The sequence below is a fragment of the Lissotriton vulgaris genome, chromosome 4_1 (genome assembly GCF_964263255.1).
Source record: "Lissotriton vulgaris chromosome 4_1, aLisVul1.2, whole genome shotgun sequence".
Taxonomy (NCBI): Eukaryota; Metazoa; Chordata; class Amphibia; order Caudata; family Salamandridae; genus Lissotriton; species Lissotriton vulgaris.
The window spans coordinates 1580547236-1580573367 of record NC_141691.1 but is presented as its reverse complement, the minus strand read 5'-3'; the positions used below and the strand labels follow the sequence as shown (position 1 = coordinate 1580573367).

General features: G+C 45.2%; 1 protein-coding gene across 1 annotated transcript in view; it reads left to right on the top strand.

The window, feature by feature from the left end:
- Positions 1-14854: 14854 nt before the first annotated feature.
- PDE7A (phosphodiesterase 7A) overlaps positions 14855-26132 on the top strand; it is a 1213253-nt gene continuing 1201975 nt past the window's right edge. The window contains exon 1 of the mRNA XM_086965809.1: positions 14855-16047. Within this exon, the coding sequence (XP_086821935.1) occupies positions 15910-16047 (138 nt within the window). The 5' untranslated portion in view covers positions 14855-15909. The remainder of the gene's footprint in view (positions 16048-26132) is intronic.

Genomic DNA, 26132 nt, shown 5'->3' with positions numbered 1-26132 from the left:
AGGCCCTAGTTTGAAAAAAGGAGATGAGGTGTGGTTAAGAACAAAGAACCTGAGGTTGAAAGGAAACAGGAAATTCCTACCTAGATTTATAGGGCCCTATCAGATTGAGAAACAGATAAATCAAGTAACCTACTGCCTGAAATTGCCTGTTAAAATGAAAATTCATCCAATCTTTCACGTTCCTTATTGAAAAAGACATCACCAGGGTTACGAAAAGACTCACCACCAAAATACATTCAATTGGAGTCTGGAGTAGAATTCGAAGTAAAAGAGATCTTAGACTCTAAACGACTGAAGGGAAAGTTGTATTATTTGCTAGACTGGAAGGGCTATGATCAAGAGGAACAATCATGGGAAGTTGCTTCGGATGTTCATGCTCCTCGGCTAGTGAAATCTTTTAGCAAAAGATTCCCAACTAAGCCAAGCATGGAAGGACCTCCTTTGTTGGGGGGTACTGTCAGGCCTCCCAGATTAATTCATACTGTTTGCACTCTTATAACAAAAAACTTCTGGGCAAATAGAGTATATTCAGTTCCGAACCGCTACTGGAGCTCCTTGGTTCACGAGCGGAACTCCAAGATGGCCCCCAACTCGAGAGATGATTCAGTAGCCTAGTTGTTTGTTCCCTCGCAGGTGCCTGCATCTAGGTGAAGCGCGCGCTCTAACTCAACGCGCACTTCTCCTGAGTTCGTTGAAGAAACGGTTAGTCGCTAACGATCCTGATGAAAAAACTTAAATCCTGTCATAGTTTCATGTTTTTTCACCCTTAGTTCGCTACCTAGTAGAGCTCAATTCCTACCTTCCCTTCCTCCCTTTTTCCCTAATTCCCCGAGCTCGTTGTTCTATTCTTCACGAAAGGAAAAGAACACTTGAAGTATGACTTACCTTGCGCTCCTATGATTTTTCAAGTCAGAAACTCAACCGCGCTGGATCCTGAGGAAGACAAAGAAGACAGATAAGTGAAAAGACTGAATTAGAGTTCAGAGAGAGTGTTGAGCAACTGAGAAGAAACAGAGATAAACAAGTATTTCTTTAAACTCAGAGAAACCATAGAAAGAAAAGTTTAAGATAATACTTACCTTATATAGAATTCCTTGGATAATAGAAAAGAAGCCTTAAAAGATAAAGACGGAAGTTAATAGATGACAAGAGAAATCAAAAGGAAATATTTTGCAGCAAAAGAAAGATATCAGTGAAGTCCAACTGTAGTAAGAGATGGTAAGAGTTGAGAGAGCTTAAGATAGTTTAAAATAGAAATCAGTAGAAAGCTATAGTTTTATGCACATGTATTTACAGATAATAATCTCTGAAGACAAGTTGTAAAAAGAAGAAGATATATACTGAAGAGTGGCACTAGACTCTGGAATGTTAGGTAAGAAGGGGAGAAAGGTAGATTAGGGAAAGCCATGGAGAGTAGGAAGGGTATTTAATTCTTTCTTTCTCTTCGTGCATTAGGACCAAGCATCCGTCACTCAACAGAAAAGAGAAAAGACGGAGAGAACAGTTCCAGTGCAAACTCTTCTTTAGTTTGTTGTTTTATCCAATTCCCCCTTCCCCCCGGGGGTTCTTGAGGGTCAAGTTACTACTACTGACTCTGAGTATCCTTGGGGTGGAGTCGGGAAAAGAGCATCTGCCTGTTCCTGTGCAAGCCATGGTAAGAGTTCACTTCTAGTCCTGACAACCACTCAAATTAATTTCATTTATTTATTTATGTTATTTATCCATCTGTAAACCGCTTGGTTACACCACTATTTCCCTATACTAACTCCCCTCCACCTCCCGTTTACTCATCCCAAACCTCCTCCCACAGCTATAAACCCCCCCCAAAAAAATAATAAACATTCCTAGACCCTTCCCTCTTTTATCCCTCCACTATTCCTTTCAATCCAAATAACAGACTAAATTGTTCATCACTCAAACCAATTGCATATTTCCCTATGCCAATTCCTACTGATCCTGTTTGGGTTTTAGAGTTTACTCACCAAAAAGCACTTCAACACCTCATCAGGGGTAGCAAGCACTATATAAATGCAAACATTTTCCCTCTTTTATCTATTCTCTATCCTTCTCAATCCAAATAACAGACTAACATAGCCACCACTCAAATGACTTCCTATTTCACTATACTAATTCACTATTAATCCTTTATGGGTTCCGGAGTAGTAAGCTACTCGCTGAAAATGTGCTTCAACGTATCATCAGAGGTAGCAAGTACTATATAAATGCAAACATTTTCCATCTTTTATCCCTCCACTATCCTTCTTAATCCAAAAACTAGACTAGCATATCCACCGCTCAAATTACTTCCATATTTCCCTATACTAATTCACCACTAATCCTTTATGGGTCCCAGAGTAGTGTGCTACTCGCCGAAAAACACTTTAACGCCTCCTCAGTGGCAGCAAGTGCTATAAAAATGCAAATCTTCTCCCTCTTCTATCCATCTGCTATCCTTTTCAATCCAAATAACTGACAAACATATCCATCACACAAATTACTTTCATATTTCACTATACTAATTCACCACTAATCCTTTATGGGTTCCGGAATATCGCACTACTCCCCGAAAAAGTGCTTGAACACCTTATTAGGGGTGGTAAGTGTGAAAATATATCTGTGAAGAAAAAACACTGCAAGAGAACACTTCTCTTCAAGAGAAATCAAAGTGTTTATTGTTCAGTCGTGATCCGCTTTCAAGTGAGTACAATGTAAGAATGCCAACCGACAGTATATACATGTATATAGATATACTCTCCCCCCCAATATCATAAACTCCCATCCCTCAAGCGAAGACAGTTCCCATACAAAGATGCAACATACGAATAGGCACAAGCGACAATGCATTGTCGCTCATGGCTACTTCATAACAAATACAAATGTAAACAAAGTGGAAAATGCAAGGCGCTCGCAGAAGCCAGCTAGATGCCAAACACAATACCCCCCTTTCAATTTGTTAAACAGAACAACAAAAAATATATGCAGCACAAAAGAAAAACTAGCCAAATATAATCAGCCAACAATATAATCCTGTAACCTTCTAGGTGGATGACGGGACTTGATACAAACCCAATCACTGACTTTGATCACTTGCTTGCTTGCGGGACCCTTCCTCCTCCTTAATTCTTGTTTAATTTTCTTTTTATACTCTTCCACTCTGCGCCTTATCCTCTTTAAATCTACTTCAGCTGCTTCACCCATGTCATCACGTTTGTTTCGTAGCCACCAAGGAACTGACCTGGTACTAGGTTTACGTCCCCTTAACAACTCAAAAGGATTCACATTGGTTACAGAATTGGGTTAATAGCATAGACTGCAACACATTTCTCCAATTAAGTCCCACATTTACAGCCAACTGGATTGCTTCCTTAACTATTGGGTTGAATCTCTCAACCTGACCATTGGCCTCAGGGTGGAAACAGCTATTTTTCTACGTGTCACACCACACTTCTCCCCAAAAAATCTTCATTACTGTGTTGATAAACTGGAGACCATTATCAGTCACAAGTTCATGAGGAATGCCTTCCCTACAAAAAACTTTGTCTAAAACTTCTACAACAACTTATGAAGTAACTTAATTCAACATTTGGCATTTGGAATAGTCAATTAGTACAATGTCAAAAGCCTGGTGCCTGGGCAGTACTGTAAATGGCCCGATAATGCCCAAATCCAACTTTGGCCAAGGAGCAAGGGACAAATCGACAAGTTAAGGTTCAGCACTAACAGCCCTGGCTGACTTATCACTAGAGGTACACTTTCTGCACAATCTCACCTGGTGTTCAACAAACATGTCTACACCAGGCCACCTGAAACTCTTCCTAATCTGACTTTTAGTGTATGATATGCCCATATAGCCTTCATGAGCTATGTCCAAAATCACTCTCCTTAGATTGAATGGAGGTATACATTTATCACCAAGCACAATGATACCATTTTCCACAGTTAATTCCTCCCACACTTTGGAGTATCCCATAATCTCTCCAGAGACATTCCTTTCTTCCGGCTAACCATGTCAAATCCATTGCTTAACCTTCTTGCATTTTCTATCATTGTGCATCTCCTCTGCCAATCTAGATTCTAGAATAATGGGTTGTTCAGCATTAGGAAAATTGACATCCTGTAAAGTAAAAACACTTTCACAGTCTTCCATATCTAGCATTCCACCATCATCCATACAATTGGTAATGGGTAAATTAGAAATGCAATCAGCATGCACATTGTTTTTCCCATGAACAAATTCTAATTGACACTGGAAGTTTTGCAATCTGGATGCGAATCTTGCTAATCTTGCTGACATAGAACACCCACGGCCAGGGGCCATCATGTAAGTAATTGGTTTGTGGTCAGTCTTGATAACAAACTTGGTAACCACATTAAGGTTCGAAATGTTCTGCGTCCCACATGCACTCCAGCAACTTTCTCTCAATCACAGAGTGATTATTTACGGCTTCTCTCAACACTCTGGAAGCATAAGCAACTATTCATTCCTCACCTTTATCTCTATGCATAAGCACACCTTCGAACCCACAACTGTTGCCATCTACCATCACAGCACACTGTTTCCCGACTACAAAACTTTTCAAACATGGTGCATTAACAATTAACTCCTTCAATATCTGAAATGCAGTAGAAATAACCTCAGTCCAATTGAACAGTGCATTTGTTTTAGTAAATATCTGAAAGGTTCTACTGTATCAACATAGTTGGGGATATATTTAGAGTAAAACTCTGTTAATCCCAAAAATGACACCAATTGTTCCTTTGAAGTGAGAATGGGGACTTTAACGATATTCTCCACATGGTTTCTTTTAGGCCGTATGCCAGTTTGCTTGAACTTGCATTTATTAGGCTGTAATGTAAGACCTTTGTCAGCTAAAGCCATCAAACCCTTTATAATTGTGATCATGCCCATTGGTGTCTTTGCCAAAAACAAGTATATCATCCTGTAACGCAACTGCTCTGTTTAACCCATCCAGGGTTTCTTTCATCAGCTTCTGAAAGACAGCTGTGGCACTGGCAAGCCCAAAAAGCATGCAACAGAATGGAAATAGCCCTTTAGGGGTTACAAAAGCTGTTACATTTATTGATTCTTTTTCTAAAATATCCTTGTGATATGCACTTGCCAAATAAAGAGAAGAAAATATTTTCGCTCCAGCTAACTTGGCGACCATCTCGTGTAGATTAGGCAAAGGGTGAGCGTCCAACCATATGGCATTGTTGAGGCTGCGTAAGTCAATGCAAAGTCTCAATTCGTCGAAGAGTTTGACCGAAATAACAATCAGAGAAACCCAAGGTGAAGATTCCACAGGTTCAATGGTCTTCTTTTGACAAAGATCATGTAAAATGTCTTTAAGTTCACTCCTATATAATAAAAGAACATTACGCACCCTATGACAAACAGGGAATGCATCCGCGCATAGCCTAATGCAGTGCTTGAATCCACGATATTCTTCCACGATAATTCTCCTAATGTACCACTGAAAACTTTGGAAAACGGCGACTTTAATTACAAGGCACTGGCAACTCTTTCTTCAACAGCATTAGCAGCTACAACATACATAGGGCGAGGTGCAGTAGGATCTAATTTGATCCCCATTTCCTCTTGATGTAGCCAACCCAACAATGATTGACCCTATCTGGCTACATAGATTTCCCCAAATGTCTGACCCCCAGAGAATTATTTTCTGGCCCAAAAAAACCCAATAAATCAATTTAATGGCCAGTGTAACCTACAGGAGTGACGTCAAGAGGGATACGTTTCTTACTAGGCAGGCTCTTTTTGAGATCATCATGTGAAAAAATGGTGTACATGCACAAGAATCCACAAGTACACGCAACTTAACCCCATTAATATTGATTTCACATAAAGGAAACTTTGTGGAATGAGATTCTTCACCAATGCTCAACACAGTATTAATCTCAGACTCACTGCCATCAATTGAACTATCATAACCTTCTTAACTTTGTATAAGATCGACCTTCTTAGGAACTGATGCCCTTTCTTGCCATGCCTTGAACGTGTTTTGTCCATTGCAGGACACACACTCGCTTTACCCAAATGTGTATTGCTACACAGCTATAGCATAAAAGTACTTTCTTCCTTCCATCTTGTCTTTGCCACCTGGGCTTTACATCATTAAATTGGGATGTATCCTTTTTTTGAATGTTTGAATTCTTCACTTTAAAGTTATCTTTCTGTAAAACATAAATATCAGTCTTCTCAACACCCCTTATCTCTTGCACAAATTTCTTTGAATGCTCGATTGCTTTGGCAATTTCAATGGCAGCATTGAGCGACACGTCAGTTCTTGCCCACAACCTTTCTTGTATTTTCGTATTGTTGGTCTACATTAAAATGTGGTCTTTAAGTACCTGTTCATATGAAATATGCTCAAAATCACACGTGGCCGCTAAAGGCCTGAATTCAGAAACATAGTCCTCGATAGACTCATCAGAACGTTGCTTTCTAGATAAAAATATGAATGTTTCCATTACAATATTAGTTTTCTTCCCATATCTCAGAATAAATTGTTTAGATGAATACTAGTAGACAATGACATTGCCAGGACTGACTAAAGCAAGTACATTATTGAATTCTTTCAATCCAATCCCACCAAGACAATGTTTAAGTAAAGACAGTTTCCTTTCAGGTTCACATTCATCCCCTTCAAGTACTTCTACATATCCCAAAATATAGCCTCCCACGTTTCCCAACCCATGGGTGGTTTAGCAGGAGAATTAAGGAAGGAAGGAGGGGGTACAATGCCAGACATAATGAGTAATGAAGAAAAGAAAGAAGAAAAAAACACTGTGTACAGTACTAAGGCTATGAAAATAAGAAAAGTAGTCAGCCTTGTCTACATGAAGCAGAGGTTGTGAATTAAGACAGCTGAATTGAAGTTCAAATGTGAAGGTAACAATAATTCACTTGTTCAGCGTCATACACCTGTAGGAATACAGTGCAGTACCTCAAATCAACAATATGTGCTTCTTTGATAGTTGCTCCGATGATCAGTAAATCGAAAATCCAACCTGATCACAAACGAAACTCTGCCAGTTTCTGATGAAGTATTTTGGCAAACAGAGGTGTGGCCAAACAAAGGTATCCAATAAGGAACGGAATAGGCGAAACACCAGAAGCCTTCCGTATCCCTACGACAACATGGACGGGGAGGGTGGAGCTTAATATGAAGATATCCAATGTGTATGCAGCACAACACGGGCAACGGCTGTGCGTTGATCCATTCCAGCCCGGTATTCAGGCCCCACAACCAATAGCAATGCAGTGAAAACACCAAACGATAAGTGAGTGGGTAAAAAAATGAGGATCCAATCCTTGATCCACAGCGTAGTTATGTCTCCGCTCTTCGCCAGAGTAAAAATATATGTATGAAGAGAAAACACTGTGAGGGAACACTTTTTTTTAAAAGAGAAATCAAATTGTGTATTGTTCAGCATGCATCCTCTTCCAAGTGAGTACAACGATAGAATGCCAACTGACAGTATATACATGTATATAATATATACTCCCCTCCACATTTGAACGAATACCACAAACTCTCACCCCACGAGCGATGCCCATTCCCATACAAAGATGCAACATATGAAATAGGCAAGAGGGACAATTGTTGCTCTTGACTACTTCATAACAAATACAAATGTAAACAAAGCCGATTGTGCAAGGTGTAGTGCTGTTAGCACTCTAGCTGTCGCACGCACGCATCCCCTCATCCGCAGGCCAGGCGTGGCCTGCGGGGAATCAATAAATGGAAGGCGTGTGCTCGGACACGTCACTTCCGACTAGCCCTGGGTGTGCGGCTGACTGGTGTACGCTGCGCGCCTCCACCCCTGCGCTAGCGATCAGCGCAGGCCTTGTCCCCAAGACTTCACCACATTACACTGGCGACGAGCGGAGGGGGCCCAACCCTCGCCCGTGCACCTGCACCCAACGGAGCTGTCCGCTCCTCTTCCACGGCGCCGACCGCGCACACTCTGGCTCCTGCCAGTGAGCCTGCTGCTGTTGCTGCCAGAGCACTCCTCCCTGCCACTACACTGCCTGCCTGCTGAGGACGCGACCCCCCCTCTCTGGCTGCCCTCCGGTGAGGGTGCGAGCCGTCTGCTGATTCCCGCGGTGCTCCGATTGAAGTTGTGCGACGCCTTGCTGAACCTCACGCATCTCGCGTGGTCCACGGCACCGGCGCCCTACCAAACCTCACGCATTTCGCGTGAGACGCAGGAAAACGCCCTACAAATCCTCACGCATCTTGCGTGCACCGCGTTTTTGGCTTGCTGTGTCCCGGGGGAGTGTGCTGACACCTGGAGGGACTACTGCCTACACCCTGGACACCGGAAAACTCGTCTGGAGCAGTCCCAAACATCCAGAGGCTGGCCAGACACGGCGCACGTGGCGCAGGAGGAAACTTGCGACACGGGGAGAGCGGACGGTGTGGATCTGTGCACAGGTACACGTGCTGCTGCGAATTCCCAAGGGGACTGACTAGAATAGAAGTTATCACCGCCCTAGTTGGGAGTCGCCGCCATGGGGGATGGAGATGCGGCAGCGCCTGTCATTAATATCCCCTTCCAGCACGCCACAGGCGGGGTCCTGCCACCATTCAGCGAAGCAATCGACCCGTCCACGGCCTCACCCCGCTGGAAGATTTGGCTAGAAAGACTAGAGAACTACTTTGTAGTCACACGAGAGACGGATGACGCAGTAAAAAGATCTTTACTGCTCCACTATGCAGGGGATGAGATCTTCAGACTTTTCAAACACCTCCCTAACGCGGGTGCGGCGGCCAGCTATGCTGCCGCGGTTACCGTTCTCAACTGACATTTTGACCCCCAATTGAACGTGGATTTCGAGGTATTCAAGTTGGGACAGGCACGTCAACGAGACGGAGAGACTATGGATCAATTCCACACGCGCGTCAGGGAGCTGGCCAGTTCCACCGACGAGGACCAGCCCAGAGCCATAAGGAGGCAGCTGATCCAGGGATGCCGGGACAAGAAATTGAGAGGCCAGATTCTCCGTAAGCCCGGAATCTCTTTGGAAGACATCATTATCTTGGCCAGATCCCACGAGCTCTCGGACGTCAGAGCGACGGCCATGGAACAGGCCCTACATAAAACCCCGATTAAGGCGGAAAACATCAAGATAGAACGCGCGGACGCCGTGCGGCCTCGGGCACGTGGTCAGGCAAAGAAAGGATATCGAAAGAAGTCACCTCAGGCCCGCTGTGGATACTGCGGCCATGAACCACACGCGGCCAAGGACTGCCCGGCCCAGGGACAGACCTGTGGGAACTGTGGGATCCCAAACCACTTTGCATCAGTCTGCCGCAGGAAGAACCAGATGAGAAACCCTAAGAAATCATGGACACCCACCAAAGCAGTCCGCCAATTGTCACTAGCTGATCCGGCCCCGGAGAAGTCAGAGAAGCACCTGCCCACGGTCTATGATGATGATTCGGACTCGGAAGACGAAGAGGCGTTCGTCATCTCCTTCGCCCGGGAACTCAAGCAGCGGAGAAGACCACAGCCAACCTGCGTGGTACAAATGGGACAAAGCGAAGTGAAGGCGATCATTGATACGGGGGCCACTGTCAATGTGATGGGACTACAACAATTCAACAAGCTGCGTCCCCGCCCCGAGGTCTTACCATCTAAAACGAGAATCTTCGCCTATGGCGCGGATACACCCCTACCTCTCAAGGGGAAGATCGTGATACCCATCCGAGCAGATGAGGAGGAAGTAACGGCAACAATCCACATCATCGACCCGGAGGCTGACACCTTACTGAGTAGTCATACGGCGGAGGATCTGAAATTGATAGTCTTCGCCAACCGGATCCGAGCCCACCAAGTGGATGAGTTGCTGGAGCGTTTCCCTGAACTATTCAAGGGACTAGGGTGCATCAAGTGTGACCCCATCAAACTCCACATCGACAAATCGATCTCCCCCACAGCCCTGCCCCTCCGACGGATACCTTTCCACCTCCGACCCCTGGTGGAGAAAGAACTTGAGAAACTGGAGAATCTTGGAGTTATTGAAAAGGTGACGGGGCCTACCCCATGGGTTTCACCCATGGTCATCGTTGAAAAACCTAAACAGCCGGGCGAAATCCGGTTGTGCATTGATATGCGACTACCGAACACAGCCATCCGGAGAGAGAGAGACACCTGACGCCCACGATGGACGACATAGTGGCCGACGTGAGTGGCTCAAAATGGTTCTCCAAAATTGATCTTAACGCGGGATACCATCAACTACCCCTTGCGGAGGAGAGCCGTTTCATCACGACATTTAGCACTCACCTCGGCCTCAGGCGCTACAAACGCCTCAATTTCGGCATATCGTCAGCAGCTGAGGTGTTCCAAAACACCATTAGGGAACTCCTATCCGGGCTGCCAGGAGACATCAACGTCAGCGATGACATTCTAATACACTCGCCCACCACATCTGACCACTACAAACACCTGCGGAACGTCCTGAAGAGACTAAGTACATATGGAGCAACACTCCACAAAGACAAATGTGAATTCTTTCAGTCATCGATCGAATTCTTTGGCTACATATTTAACCAGGAAGGAATTCAAGTCGACCCGAGAAAGTCCAAGTCCATCAAAGACGCTCCAGCGCCAAAGTCACCAACGGAGGTGAGAAGCTTTCTCGGGATGGCCACATACTGTGGCCGGTTCATACCGGGTCTAGCCACAAAAAGCGAACCCCTACGAGCACTCACCAAAACGGACGCCGTTTGGCAGTGGGGCACTAAGGAAAATGAAGCATTCCAGAGCATCAAGGATGCCCTCCTGGAAAACGCCACACTGTCCTACTTTGATCCTGGGAAACGCACCGAGGTCATTGTCGACGCCAGCCCGGTAGGCCTGGGGGCAGTCCTGACCCAGGAGCACGAGCCCGGACAATGGACAGCACTAGCGTTCGCTAGCAAGGCATTGACCCCCACCGAGACCCGGTATGCCCAAATTGAGCTGGAAGCCCTGGCGATCAAGTGGGCCTGCAGCCATTTTCACCTTTACCTACAGGGCCACCCGTTCGTCATGGTCACAGATCACCAACCCCTAGTACACCTCTTCAAGGGCACAGCCCCGCATCCACCACCATGCATTGAAAGATGGGTGATCCAGCTGCAGTCGTATGGAATGGAGGTGGTGTATCGGCCAGGAGCCAAGAACCCGGCGGACTATCTATCACGCCATCCACCACCTCAGGAGCCGACACACACCGATGACGAATGCGAAGAGTACGCCCGATGGGTGGCACTCACATCCTGCCCCCGATGCATGACCATCAGTGAAATCAAGGAGGCGGCCGCTGATGACAACCCATACATGAGATCGCTGCAAGCTATCCAGGAAGGGACCTGGGCCAATTACCTACACCCCCCCAACACCTGGACGGCAGCGGACAAGGAGGCCCTCACAAAATTTTGGCATGTCCGTCATGAACTCAGTGCCACTGACGATGGTGTGCTACTAAGGGGGACACGACTAGTAGTACCACAAAGCCTTAGGCATCGAGCTACGCAACTCGCCCACGGCGGCCACCAAGGCACAACGAAAATGAAGGCCTGTATGCGGGAGAAGGTGTGGTTTCCCGAGCTGGAAACTATGGTGGAAGACTATGTGAAGAACTGCCTATCTTGCTAACTGACAGGTGATCCGGAGAGGCCGGCCCCGATCATCACGGAGGCGGCCTGCACCACACCGTGGACCAAAATAAGTGTGGACTTCGGGAGTTTTCCAGGAGAAGGACACACACTGGTGGCCATTGATTCATACTCGAAATACCCGTTCGTTGAACGAATCGACTCCACTGCCTTCACACACGTGGGGCCAGCGTTAGAAAAATTATTCTCCATGTTTGGATACCCGGAAGAACTAAAAAGCGACAATGGACCACCGTTCCAGGGAGCAGAATTCGCAACCTTCCTGAAGGCCAGAGGCATCACCCACCGGCGCATAACACCCCAATGGCCGCAAGCGAATGGGGAGACCGAAAGATTTACGCGAACTCTAAATAAGATGTTTCTGATAGCGATGGTAGAGCAAGCAGACCCAGAACAGAGACTGCATGACTTCCTACGGGAATATAGAGGGACCCCTCATAGCACCACCCAGAGAAGTCCGTGGGCCCTCATGTTCCAAGGACAACGCAGAGACCTCCTTCCCACTGCCCCGGGGATGGCATCGACCCCGAATGACACAGAGGAAACCCAGGAGCGGAGACGACAGAACAATCAGCGAGCAAGTCAGCGTCGAAGAGCAACACCACGACGGCTGTGCCGGGGAGACCAAGTGGTCATACGGAACAGACGTCCTGGAGGGAAGTTCCAGACGCCCTACGAACCGGAACCGTGGACTGTGACAGCCACAAAAGGGACTATGGTGACCGCGCGCAAGGAAGGGGAAGAAGTGTCGAGAAACACCTCGTGGTTCGAAGTGATACCTTCTGGGCTGGCCAACAACCCGGAAGCGGTGGACAACACTGGGGCATCGCCCGGGGCCCTAACGCAAGAGGATGAGGACAACTCGCCAGCAGGGACACAAGAAGTAATGCCGGAGCCAGAAAGTGGATCACCAACGACGCAAACCCCCACCAGGAGCACCCCACACTAAGGGGAACATGGTCGAAGCCAGCCCCCGCGATACAACTTACGGCCCAATCCACCCCCGAGCCAGAAGCTAAGGGACTATGCCTGTCAGCTGAGACCCTGAACTCGTCAACAAGGGACACGCCAGTACAGTGCTTTATATTGAGACTATGATAGAGGATGCAGGAAGCTTACCAAGGGTGTGCCACAGGGCTCATGTTTGAGCCCCACGTTATTTAACGTATATGCGGCCCCTTTGGCAGAGATTATAAGATCTTACGGGTTCTCCCCAATTTCTTACGCTGACGATACTCAGCTGTTGTTTCCCTTCCAAACCATTACACCTGCAGTCATGAAATCCTTTCAAAACGGCATGAGAGCGGTGGCAGGTTGGATGGCCCAGAACTTCCTCCAATGCAATGTGACCAAAACGGAGGTCATGTTGTTTGGAGGGGCCACCCTGCTCTGGTCACCGGATTGGTGGCCACTTGAGCTAGGACCTGTCCCAGCGCCCAAACAGACTATCAAAAATTTGGGGGTGCGCCTAGACCAAACTCTGATTATGAAAGATCACGTCAGCCAGGTCACGGGAACGTGCTTCCGTACAATTGGTCTTCTACGGCGTATCTTCCCTTTCCTACCTAACATCTATAGGAAAACGTTGGTACAGGCACTAGTCCTTGGACGGGTAGACTATTGTAACAGTCTTCTCATTTCCGCCAATCATGAACAACTACGTAGACTGCAGGTGGTGCAGAATACCGCGGCAAGACTCATCCTGAATGCCCCTTCCCGCACCCCTTCCCGTCCTCTCCTTTCCCACCTTCATTGGCTTCCAGTGCAACAGCGAATAAAATTCAAACTCTGCTGCATTATGCATAAGTGCATCTATGGGTCTGGTCCCAAATATCTAAAAGAGATTTTTTTTCCCTACTCTCCTGGACGTGCTCTGCGTTCCAGCAACACCATGTTGCTGCATGTACCTAAAGTTACCAGAGCGAGACAGGGTGGCCGAGCACCTTCTCTTAAGGGCCCCTTGTTGTGGAACTCTCTTCCACCTCAGCTGAGACAAATCTCCAACCTCTTTTCCTTTAGGAAGAAACTAAAAACTCACCTGTTCGCACAAGATTAACTTGGCCTTTCTCTCTGTCACCCCCTCAATATAGTTTGTCCAACTTATACAGAAGCTACGCGCGGAGATACCCCTTCGGGGCTGATTCAGGCGCGCTATAAGAATATAAATAAATAAATAAATAAATAGACTGATCACCCAATTCTGGAACAGTTGCGAGAACAAAAATCAAAGTTTGTAAAGTTGGATAGGGATGTAGTGCTGTTAGCACTCTAGCTGTCGCACACACGCATCCCCTCATCCGCAGGCCAGGCGTGGCCTGCGGGGAATCAATAAATGGAAGGCGTGTGCTCGGACACGTCACTTCCGACTAGCCCTGGGTGTGCGGCTGACTGGTGTACGCTGCGCGCCTCCACCCCTGCGCTAGCGATCAGCGCAGGCCTTGTCCCCAAGACTTCACCACATTACACAAGGCACTCGCAGAAGCCTGCGAGATGCCCCAATAAGTACTATCCTTCTAAATCCAAATAACTAACTTATCCACTACTCAAAGTACTTTAATATTTCACTTCACTAATTCACCACTAATCCTTTATGGGTTCTGGAGTAGAGTGCTACTGGTGCTTCCACGCCTCCTCAGGGTACTAATCGCTATACAAATGCAAGTACAATACAATACAAATACAATACTTGAATATCAACCTCTGCCTGACCTTAAAATGGCAGTGCTGGACTGGCTTGTTCTTACTGTTTTATGCTATGCTGTCCTCGAGTTCAGGAATGCGCTCAATCGCAGCGCGCATGACAATGGCTGCAGCGCAGTGCTCCTGAAGTAAGGGAAGCAGCGAACGTTTTTCGATAGTGCTGCAGTGTTGCGGGGAAAACAAGCATGACATGTCTATGCAACTAATTCCTTCGGAGAGTTATACTCGGCAAATCAGAAAAAGTTGAATGTTATCCACAGATCACTCAAGAAGCTGCACAAAATGATTGATTTGTGCTATTAGGACGAGGAGATCAGGCACAACAAACGTGTTCGAACGTCAATCTCTGCCTGACGTAAAGATGGCAGCGGAAAAGCTGGATTGTCTGAGTTGACAGAGCTGTAGTCGCTGTGGGGGTGTACGCAGCTTCGAGGCGCATGCGCAAGGCTGCGGCAGGAGCCGGTGTGCGCGAGGGGCGGGGCGGGCAGCGCGTGCTGCTTGTTTTGTGCTCAGAGCGGCCCAGGGGCAGCTGTGCAAGAAGCTGAGGCTGCAGCAGTTGGTAGAGGAAACCAAGTCCAGAGTCCCTGCCTCCGGTACCCCAAGCAGAAGACGGCAGGGTGCGCAGAGACTTTTGGACCGACCGCCTGGGGGTTTCTGAGCATCTTCTCTTGTGTCTGGCCTGTGTAAAAGCGGCCGGGGAGTCCCGTCAGCTCGCCGCGACTCCTCTGTCTCTCTCGGCTGCCAAATTGTGCCCCGGGGCCTGGCGGAGCAGTGAGACAGGAGGAATCGTCCCGCGGCTGCCACCGCCGGGGTGTTGGCAGGCCGTGGAGGGGGAAACATGGGAGTGAGGAGTTCGCCAACTAGGAGAAGAAAGGCCAATAAACCCCCGAACAGCCCGTCACTGCACCGCAGCTCCTTCGCTGCCCCGGGCAGGAGGTGCGTCCCAGTCGAAGAGGGCGCAAAGGACTCGGAGTCTCTCTAATGAGCCTCAGGACTCGGAATAGACTGTCCCCGAGAATCGCTTTCCCTTCCCTAACCGCTGAGGGCGATACTGCTTGCAAAGTACCCACCCCCTTGATCCAACCCCGTAAGACTACTCCTTAAACGATATTTTCTAAACAAGATAGCCCTCAATTGAGAAAAGTCCCGGAGAAGGGGACTAAAAAAGCTGCCATCCCTCCCCCAGCCGCGGTCCGGATAGTCAAACAAACTGCAACCCGGAGAGCTGAGCTGGGGGTAGGGTAGGCGGTGTGGAGTGTCACAGGTATTGTGTAGTGGGGTGGTTGGGTTTGTAGTCTGAGAGTTTTACGTTGTTTGGGGCTCTGGTATGGACTACGGTGGTTGTTAGACACCCTCTCTTAATAGCGAGCAAAGTATACTCTTCCAGGGGGTTCAAGGTGAGCTGTTGGGTTTAGGTAGGCAATAGCCGGTGGTCGGTGCACTGGGTCTAAGGCTGCTTCGTTGGGTGTTGGCCCTCTCCCCGGGCTGGCGGCGGCCGGGCCTCCCGGGGACCTGTTCGATGGAAGTATGTTACCAGCTACCGGTTCTGCCTCTAGACAGGCCGGTGCCCAAGCACGTCCTGAGCCGCAGAGGAGCCATCAGCTTCAGCTCAAGTTCAGCACTCTTCGGCTGTCCAAACCCACGCCAGCTTTCGCAGGTAAGAGTCCTCTTCTACCTCGTAGCTCCCCTGAGCCTAGTACTGTCCAGACAAGTTTCCGGTGCCATGCTTGCCTTGACGCTTCCTTATACAGTAAATCCTGATTTACTGTCCATTCTTTGCATTATAACTGTCAAATCATATTTTTGTTGCTGATAGCTCACTTTCTGCTTTTCCTTATTGCTGGTTTGTGAGTAATATTAATATTTAAAACTTTCCTTGGCATTAAGGTGGCCAGGGGAAAAGACCCCGGATTGAAAAAGCTCACCGTAGCTCAAAACCAGTAACCAACTTTCTAAAATTAATTTTCTGTAGTGTCAAAACCTGTACACTCAAGTTTGCCATCAATTGAACCGGAAAGCAGGGACCAGGTCTCAGCATAAAAAGTGGAGGGGAATAAATAGTGTAGGCAATGTACAGTGGTCACATCATAAGGACTGTCACAAACATATCACGCCCTCTTTTTACAGTCATAGATGTGGTTAAGAAATCAGCAATGTGTATTATATGTGCATGCAGATAATTGCTTTACAGTGCGTATTATCATATATAACCTACATGCAGGGGGCTAAGAGATGTATGCTTTGTTTAGGTCGAGCATTTGAGACCTCTTGTATATACTTTAGTATATAATTATATGTGTATGTACTTAGTGGGCTCTGGAGATCAGCCCTAGGACTTGTTTGCTTCCGCGTAGGGACTTTTTTTCTGTTCAACTGCCTTTTTATTTAACTGTCTTGATAGAAAACGACCAGTAGAGGTCCATAACATACCAGATTTGCTTTCTGCTTCAACTGCCTCAATTTAACTGTCTTGATGGAAAACGACCAGTAGAAGTAAAATACCTGAATTGCTTTCTGCTGTGGGTCTTTCTTTTCTTTATTTTTCTGGCAACTGCCTCTATTTAACTTTCTAGATAGAAAACGACCAGCAGAGGTCTTTAAAATATCAGAATCACTTTAGCTTCTCTAGATTACAGTCCATAGAAATTGTCTTCCACAAGCACCTGTAGACCATAATATTTTTTTCGAATCCTGTGTATTCAATGATATGACCACCGAAGGCCCTGAATTTATATTAAAAACAGAGCTTTGGATTATACCATTTCCAGCTGAAAGGCAATATTTTTCTCCATGTGTTGCCATACCTGGTGTGTCACACAGTGTGGTGCCTTACTTTCCCTTAATGTTAATGAATAGATGTTTCGGCACCCAGGCTAATGTGCTGCATAGCTAAATACATAAAAGGTCCCAAAGGCAAGATCGATTGCATTGCAAATTCTTATTTTATTAGTGCTCTGAAGGGGCCTCTTTGACTGCTTGGACACTGCACAACATGTGCATTTGTTCTGCATAAGTGTGATACATTTTATTTAAATTTCGTAAAATGGGAATCTGTAATATAGTATTACAGTTGAACCCAAAATGTTTCAACACAAGGACGCATTTCATGCTTAAAAATGGCTCAAAAAGCACAATTATCTCAATATTTTTTCAGTTGTTTCAGCACCCCAGCCTATAATTTTTGCTATGAACATAGGCACAGTTGCACAACATGGAGTTATTGCACAATTTGGAGAATTACACATAAAAAGTGTAACTCGAAATTATACAAATTTGCATGTGTAATATACATTTCCAATGGGCCTATAACTTTTAAATGAGCCAAAATTACATTTTCAAACTGGTTTCTCCTGTTTATTGCATTTAAACATTGCAGTTTTTGAACAAATAAAAAGTAAATGTTCTGCCTTGGGTATTATAATGCTTGGAGTGTAAAGATATAGCAAATTAGATGACAGTGAAGTGCAGCCACATCTGACACCTCACCCGTAGTCTTTTATACTTCATCACTTTTATACTTAAACATTTTTTTTAACAAGACTCCTGGCAATACATGAGCCTTGTGCACCTTTGGGTAGTAAACAATGCGAAATGTCATGGTCAAACCTATCCGCCCCTCGAACGCCTGTGGGATTGGGTGCAGTATTTCCCTTTCACACTTTGAACCACAATAAGCGCAATGGACAAGTGTCACTTACCATAATCATCTGCCCCACTACAACTGCTCATTTAAACCCACTGGTCTACCCCCTACCTGTCACGTTTACCTTTTTTCCTTTCAGTTCATCTTCTCTGTCACTCCTTAAAACAAAAAAGATATTCACTCATTTCCTCCAATTCAAGCTGTTTATTGTGGCGAGTGCTCTCCAGTTGTTACTTACAAGTATGCACAATGTCTCCCAACAATTATCGCAGCCTCACTTTAGTTGCAAAACATGCATTATAGCTCCCCTCTGCATGGAACCCAATGTATTTTTTTCCCCCAGTGGTTTAACCCTTTCAAATTATTGTTTACTTTAATGCCACAGTCTAGCCCAAACATAAGTTCTGTATGTTTAAGGATCATTCTAGAAAATGGTGTGCACTTTTTTTTCTTTTGTATGGTGTCTTGTTTTTACATCAGACTTGTATTATGTTATCTGAGAAACTGTCTGCCTTTTGTGGACAAGATCTTTGATATTTCCTAAACGTATTTTTTACCCTGACGTTTTAACCAGTGCATACATATTCTTAATTTTCAACTCTTGACCTGTACGCATTGATAAAGTTTATTCATATTTTTTTAAGTGTTCACTTTTCCGCCAATTGTTTTTCAATGGAAACCATGGTTTGTTATATAGCATGGAATGCAAGGATAAAAAAAAAATTACTTCTTGAGTGAATGACTGGTTGAGCTCTGTACCATGAGCATTAATTGCAGGCCGTTAGGTTCATATAACTGGCTCTTGAGACCAACAGTATTAAGGACATTTGAAAACTTTTTTGATGGGGTTGTAGTTGGCATTCCTTAACCTCTTGCGTGCTGATGACAGAACTGTTCCGTCATCAGCATCGGTTGAGCTGTGCTGATGACGGAACCATTCCGTCATGACTCCGCCCGCGCAAGGCGGAGTCAGCACAGGCGGAAAATATGCCCCGCACGCAAGGGGTTAAGAATGTTGTTGTTGTTTTGTTGAAAGCAACTTTTGGGCATTTATTGTGGACCAGCAACATTATGGACATATGAAATTGTTTTTGATGGATATAAGATGGTGACCACCTATAATACTGTTCCAATAGATTTTTTCTTTTTCTGGATAACTAGTGTGAATAACCTTAAATGGGGACTATTATACATTTTATTCATATACAACTGTAAGTCATATCATAGAGTGGAAACCAAATGAAGCAAGCCACTCAGATCTGTGATATTTAAAAAAAAAAAAAAAAAGCTCCACCTCAAAGTGAGACCACAATTAACTCTCACTTAGGACATCATAATAGGATCATTACAAATAACGGACTCAAACAGGGCGGTGTGCTGGCACCTCTCCTGTTTAACTTTTACACCGCAGATTGGGGGTGGCCGCTCTGCAAGGTGCCAGCCTAATATCCCAAAGGCTGGGCAGTTCGATGTTGCTAGTACTACAATACACAGACAACACAGTAATGGATCACACTAGAATGTGCCTCCAGAGAGTCCTGCATGCGCTGGGTCGCTTCAACAAGGCCAATTTTTCTGACTGTTAATAAGGGGAAGGCATGGTAGTGATGATCGGGAAACATCAACTCAAAAGGTAAGCCTAATGGCTTTTGGGTGATCTACAAATTGGCACAGTAAGAGCCTATAATTACCTTAAGATAGGGCTCTCAGAAATGGCGAATTCAAACATCCATGGAAAACATCTGAACTCGCCCAACAATGTAATTCATCTGTTAAGACAACTGAGCAATCATCTGCTAACTCCGTCGGCCAAGCTGATTATGACCGCTTTAAAGGCAAAATTGCTTCCTCCCATCAGCTACTGGCTTTTCCTGGAACGCTGGAAAAGTCTTTAAATACAACCCAAGTCAAAGCATACAAACTAGTACTTCTCATTCCGTGGTCAACCAGGAAATCAAGGCTGAGACAGGAGCTTGGCCTTGGGAGGCCGGACTTAATATGCCAGGAGGATTTGATAAAAGCTTTACCTCGGGACCTTGAGGGGTCCAGCAGTATCACTCAGATATCCGCTGAGGTCCGTTTTCTAGGAGGTAGGTTCAGCCTGACATACCAGTCTTGGCCAGGCCATAACCACCCTGAGGATTGAGGCAGCTAGCTGACCACTACCTGAAATTCCTCTCTCAACCTGGAAGAAAGCAGTGAACAAGCATGATCTGGAAACATTGTATGCTAATCAAGGTTCTTCGCTCTAGCTCGATTTTTAGATCCTTTGTACAAATCATACATACTCGGCACAGCCCAATCCTATTTAAGTGAGGCGTTGACATCACAAGTCGGCAGGAAAATTTTGTATGAGACTTGTAACGGTACGCATCAAGGATTTTAACTCGGTATGGGCACGAAAGGTTGAAAACATTGAGTGCAGGCTATTCTCCTTTCACAAGGAATCCTGGCTGCACCGCCTTTGCTGCTGCCCTAAGCTGAAAAACGAACGTCAGTGCCTTCGTCCCTCGAATATAATTTCAAAGGGGGTATGGTCCTGTAGAGAGGCCTCAGCCTTATGCTTCACATAATCAACGACAATCAACCTAGCAAGACTTGGGAATTTTATGCATCTAATCAGGATCGCTATAAATGAAATGCCAGAAGGTAATGTCACTCCCGTGATGGACTAATGTCCATTTCTAGCTAGAGGCACGCCACATTATACAGCGCGTCGAAGGGTGCAGGGGGGGCCCGCCAGGTACCAAGGGGGTCCACCCTCCTTACCCAAAGGTCATCCACCCAAATTGGATTTTAAAGTCCCAGTATTTATTTGTTTTGATCGAATACGGAATTACAAGCAACCCCGAGAATTCGCACACATGTGCCATGGGCTAAAGGCCGATGACAAGGACATTGGAGGGCAGGGGGTATGAGGCGGAACTGTTTCTTAATGTTTTTCCTCTTTTTACTGTAGTAATTTTAACTAATTGAACATTTATCCTAAAAGGAAGTTGCTTATTTTATCTTGTGAAGATGGTTTCTGTAAAATTTCCCTAAGAAATGTTTTTTTACTTTCTTTATAAAACATATATTAAATTGGCACTCTAATCTTATTCAAAGTTTGTATTTACAATTTAATTGAACTTTATCAGAATTGTAAAGCTTGTAGTCGGTGTTCTAGTCGCTATAAAAAAGTATCCTAGTCGCTATAAAAAGTATCATTTGATAATTATTATACTGCATTTTTTTAAGTGTACACTTTTATTAATTTTGTGATCTGCACTGAATTTATAGCATTAGTCATTTAAAGGAAACCTATTTGTTTTATGCCGTGGTAAAGAGGATTAAACATTTTACCTTTTGAGTGAATTACTGAAGCATCTCGTCCTTGTGAGCATCGGGAGAGAATGAGTTTGCTTTCATAGTTGGTATTTTTTATTTAAGTAATTAAGTTATATGCCACAAGTAAAAATGTTCATAGATGTGGAAGACCTATCCAGTTGAAGCAGAAAAGAAAATGAAATGGAACTTATTCCATTGCATTAATTTGTTTTCCAATGGCGCTTAACTGTTCTACCTTTTTTCGGATTAATATGTGTGTGGTGGCTCTTATTTGTACCGTAACATACCTCCTGACAAGTTTTTTTTTGATGAATTACAGCTGTAATGTTTGCTTCGAAGGGAGACTTTCATCTCTCAGTAGTAGGTCGGTCTATTTACGTTCTGCTGTTTGACGACTCTGACGTCCCATGTTAAAACAATAGTGTTGAACATCCATTTGTATTGTAAAGCTGGGTCAGATTCCACTAGTTTATTGGTACTGCACCTGCCTCCACTATTGCGTACAGTGTTATTGCCCTTTATTAGCCAACTGTTTTAAGGATACTGCTTGAAAATAATCCGAGACACAACCGCTTTCGGTAACTTTGGTTTCTTTCCTTTTCTCAAGTAAGAATCAATTCAGAAACTCTTGTAAATGTCGTGGGAATTGTTAGGTTAAACTATTGAGCAGTAGCTAAGCTGAAACGGTGATATTCTGTGGTTTTATTTTGCTCTGTTAAACTAACTTTTCTATACATTTAGGCACTGTTCAGTTAAATCAGGAAAATATTAGAAATCTAAATGCAGAACAAGATTAAATAAATTAGTGGTCTCTTAAGATTGGATCCTTTAAAAGAAATGTATTAGAATCAGACAGTGACTAACCAATGGGTCTGACCTTGGTAAACAGGCGCGATTGCTGTCTGTGCCTGCATTAAAACGTTTAAAATAAAAATCACAGGTGCAGTTAGTATAGGCATGGAAAACCTTAATGATTAAAATTCTCTTCACAGCAAAGTGATGCTTATTAGTAGAAAGATGAGGTAATAATTGGATTTGAACTACTGTAACTTGAGGACATACTTAGGCCGCACAAGGGTGACTAAGGAAAAAAAATGGAAATTAACATTGGACCACTATCTCAGGCACAGAAGTGCACTTTTTTTTACGTATGTGTGCTTAAGATCAGGAAAATTACAGCCTTTCACAGTGCATTAGATTCAGTGGCTTTAATGGACTGAGCCGTTGCAGAGTATTGTATATTATGGTGGTTGGACACAAAACGTTAGTGGCTACAGAATAGGCCTTTGGATGAAGAGGGCTATTTGTTTCATGAGGCTGGTGCTAGCTCTAGGTAGGCCAGGCTTAAAAAGCAGTCTTTTGGAGAGTGACTGCCTCTACCTGCATAATGATGCATGTGAAATGGGGCATAGACAGGATCACCAGAAAGTCTGTAAACACGATGTCAGCAACCATAGGAGGCTCTGTGATGCCTGAATTGTATTTGTCCAAATTACTATATAAAGTGTTATTACTTGCATCCGATTTGCATTAACGGTTCTGTAAAGTATTAGGCTGATGATGCTCCTAGCATAATTATCCGACTAATCCTGTATGTGACTTACTGAGGCTGCAAATGTTCCTTGGGGCTCGGCTGGCTGATGTGAAAAAGACCTGATTGATCAGCGAGGAGGCAGTGAGGGCATTATGATAACTCTTTAGGTCTCGCCTAGCGATGCAGCGCATGCGCTGCTGGCTTCAGGGAGATCTATTGTCGTAGATTTTTCTTGCGAAGGGCGACAGGAGATGTGCAAGCACCTGGACAGGTGATGTGCACGCGTGCAGGTCTTTTTAACACAACCCGTGCATGGCGATCTTTTGCTCCCTCCACCCTTGTTAACACAGACATTATCCTGGGCCTTTTCTGTCCCGCGAGCCTCACAAACACCTTGCAATATTGTCCGTTGCCACACAGGGGCGCCATGCTCAGGCGGATGACGGACAACATGTTAATATTCAACTTGTTTCCCGCCGGGCAGAGCCCAGTCTGTCAATGTTACAGGAATTCAGCTGAGTGACCTCCCTCCAGTCATTCCATAAAGCCAGATTTCAGCTTCCTCCATCAGTGTCTTTTCGGCACTGTAGCGCTCCGACTGTACTCTTTGCTATACGACACCGGACCCCCTTTTCCCGCCCCCTACCCCAATCACATCATCTGGCATTTTGAGGAAGGTTATACAGCAAATGTAACCTTCGTCTTCTTCCCCTTCCAGTGGCTTTGCAGGCCAGTATGGGGCTTCCATGTGTCATCTTTCCCCCTTCGCTGTCTAGGCCTCCTCAGATCCTTTAAAAAAAAAAAAATGCTGCCAGTGCTCGCACCAAAAATGTACAAGCATTGGCAAAACCAATACAAGTAAACAGGCATTCGCAAACCAAGATGGTAGGCTTTGCTAATGCTTGTTTTTACTACGGATAGCATTCAATGTCTCTGACGCACAAGCTCACATCACCGTATTTCTTATGCGCGCACACACACATTCTTACAGACACAGCTGCACAAGGACATCATTGTTGGGGTGCTGGTTGGCAGTGGTTGTGATGTCGGAAACTGGTAATAATGAATCCGCAGTGTAGTACGGAGTAGAGCTCTGAAAGACAGAAGGGCAGAGCTGATTCTAGGACTGCTGAATACCAGAAGAGCTGCCTGCATGCAGGTCAAAGGAGCTATTGGGAAATAGTAATTGAAAAGAAACAAGCAGCGCCAACGAGAGCAGAGCAAAAGCCGGGTCTGCTTTTTACCACCATAGAAAAAACAGGAGAAGCGGGGTACAGCAGGAGCCGGGATGACGTGAGCAACAGTGAAGTGACAAGGAGGGCGGGACACAGCAGAAATTCACAGATTGACTTAAACCCCTTTGCCTGTCAGTGGCTGTCCTTCCAGATGTAGAACTAGACTGTATGCAGGCACAATGCCGTCACCGACGCTGCTTGGCAAGCCAAACACCGAATGGCTATCCCTGTGAGCTGACAAATTGTGACTTACAAGGCCTACAAACCAGTAAGTGGAGGTGCCGACCCAGTCTCCCATTCCTGTGCTGTTGTGAGGGCTGAACTGAATTAAGTGACACTCCAACAAAGCAGTGGCTGAAGGACTGTCCCATAGCTCTTTTTTGTGTTCTATGAGGAGCTCCTTCTCTCGTGTGATAAACCATGGCCAGCAGATAACAGCCTCCCGAAACCAGTAGCCCAGCAAGTTTGCCATGAACCCTGGTGCAAGCAATGAAAAGAACCCCAATGACTGCTGCCGGGGTAAATACAACAATGTTCGCAGTTCAGTGAGCCCCAGTGCCACTTTATCTGCTGCACTATTTGTAGCTATGCCCCTGTCTGAAACAACCAACAGTGCAAAGAAGCTATGGCACAAGCGTGGGCTGTGATGTACAAAAACTATGCAACATAAAAGATCATAAAACATGACAGATGCAAAAACCCTGGAGAGGGTGAATCCAGGGGTTGTGGACACGCTGAACACATTTAGGACATGACATGCAAAACAAGCATTTGCAATGCAATAGGTCTCAAATTTATGCGAGTTTGATCTATTGACATTGGAAATAGCTTAAACTCGTGTAAATGCGAGACCTATTGCATTGCAAATGCTTGTAAAGAAGGAGACTGCATGAAGAATATAGTGTACCAGAGCCTGTTGCCATATGAGGCATGAGCTGTCTTGGCTGCTGGAGCCGAGAAGCGTGTGAAGCACATTTGTCCAACTTAGACATGGTGGTGCTTGGCCCTTAGTGCACCAGAGGTATTGCCACAGAAGACACAGCCCCATTGATACCAAATCTGGAGTTAAACTGTGGGAGAGATTTGGCCCTGAACGTAAGCAGGTGGATGGTGGATCACAATGGTGGGGAGCTTTGTGAACCTGTTGGGCTTCCTAAGATATTTTACAGTAGGTCTCCAAAGAGGGTATTGCAGAGGTGATTCAAATATGAGGCCTAGCTATGGTGTACCCAGGTCACACCTTGGCAGCATCTATTCATGGAAACATTGTTATATCATTGGTCACACTGTGTTGCAAACGTATACCAATTTCTTAAAGATAATACATATGAAACTGTTACATATCCCTACACAAGGACAACGGACCTCCATGCCCACTTGGTACTTGTAAGAAGCCAGGTTACTAATTGTGAAGGATGCAAGTAATAAATCTGTAATGGTCTTACATTGTACCCCATTGTAGCATTTCACTCTCTCGGGGTAGCGAAGCAGAGCAGTTCATGGCCTTCTTAGGGGAGGTGGTTGGTGTAGGCTGGAAATCGCAATTTTCGGCCATGGAAAAACTCAGTAAAACATTGTATATTCATTGCTATTAAAAATAAATAGCACATTACACACACACACATACACCCCCCCGCCCCCATGCACCCTTATGGCACTACATGCTAGTGGGTCCTGGTCCCCATGGTCACAATATCCCCTTCCTATACCAGATACATAAAGGGATGTCATTTTAAACGAGGGAGGCCCACGGGATTTTCATTTCATTAATAAAAATGACCACGTTATCCTTTAGCAATGTAACACTCTGTACACAGTGTCAATTACAATCAGTAGGCACAGTAATAATCTATAGCTTGCATTCATAATGGGAACCATTACTTCATTGTGTAACATCATTGTTGCAAATAAAGCATATTGACTTTAAAAGCATGTGGGTTGGTCTTTCTCTACATTCTACAGACCATATAATGCAAACTTTACATCGGTAATGGTGGAAATGA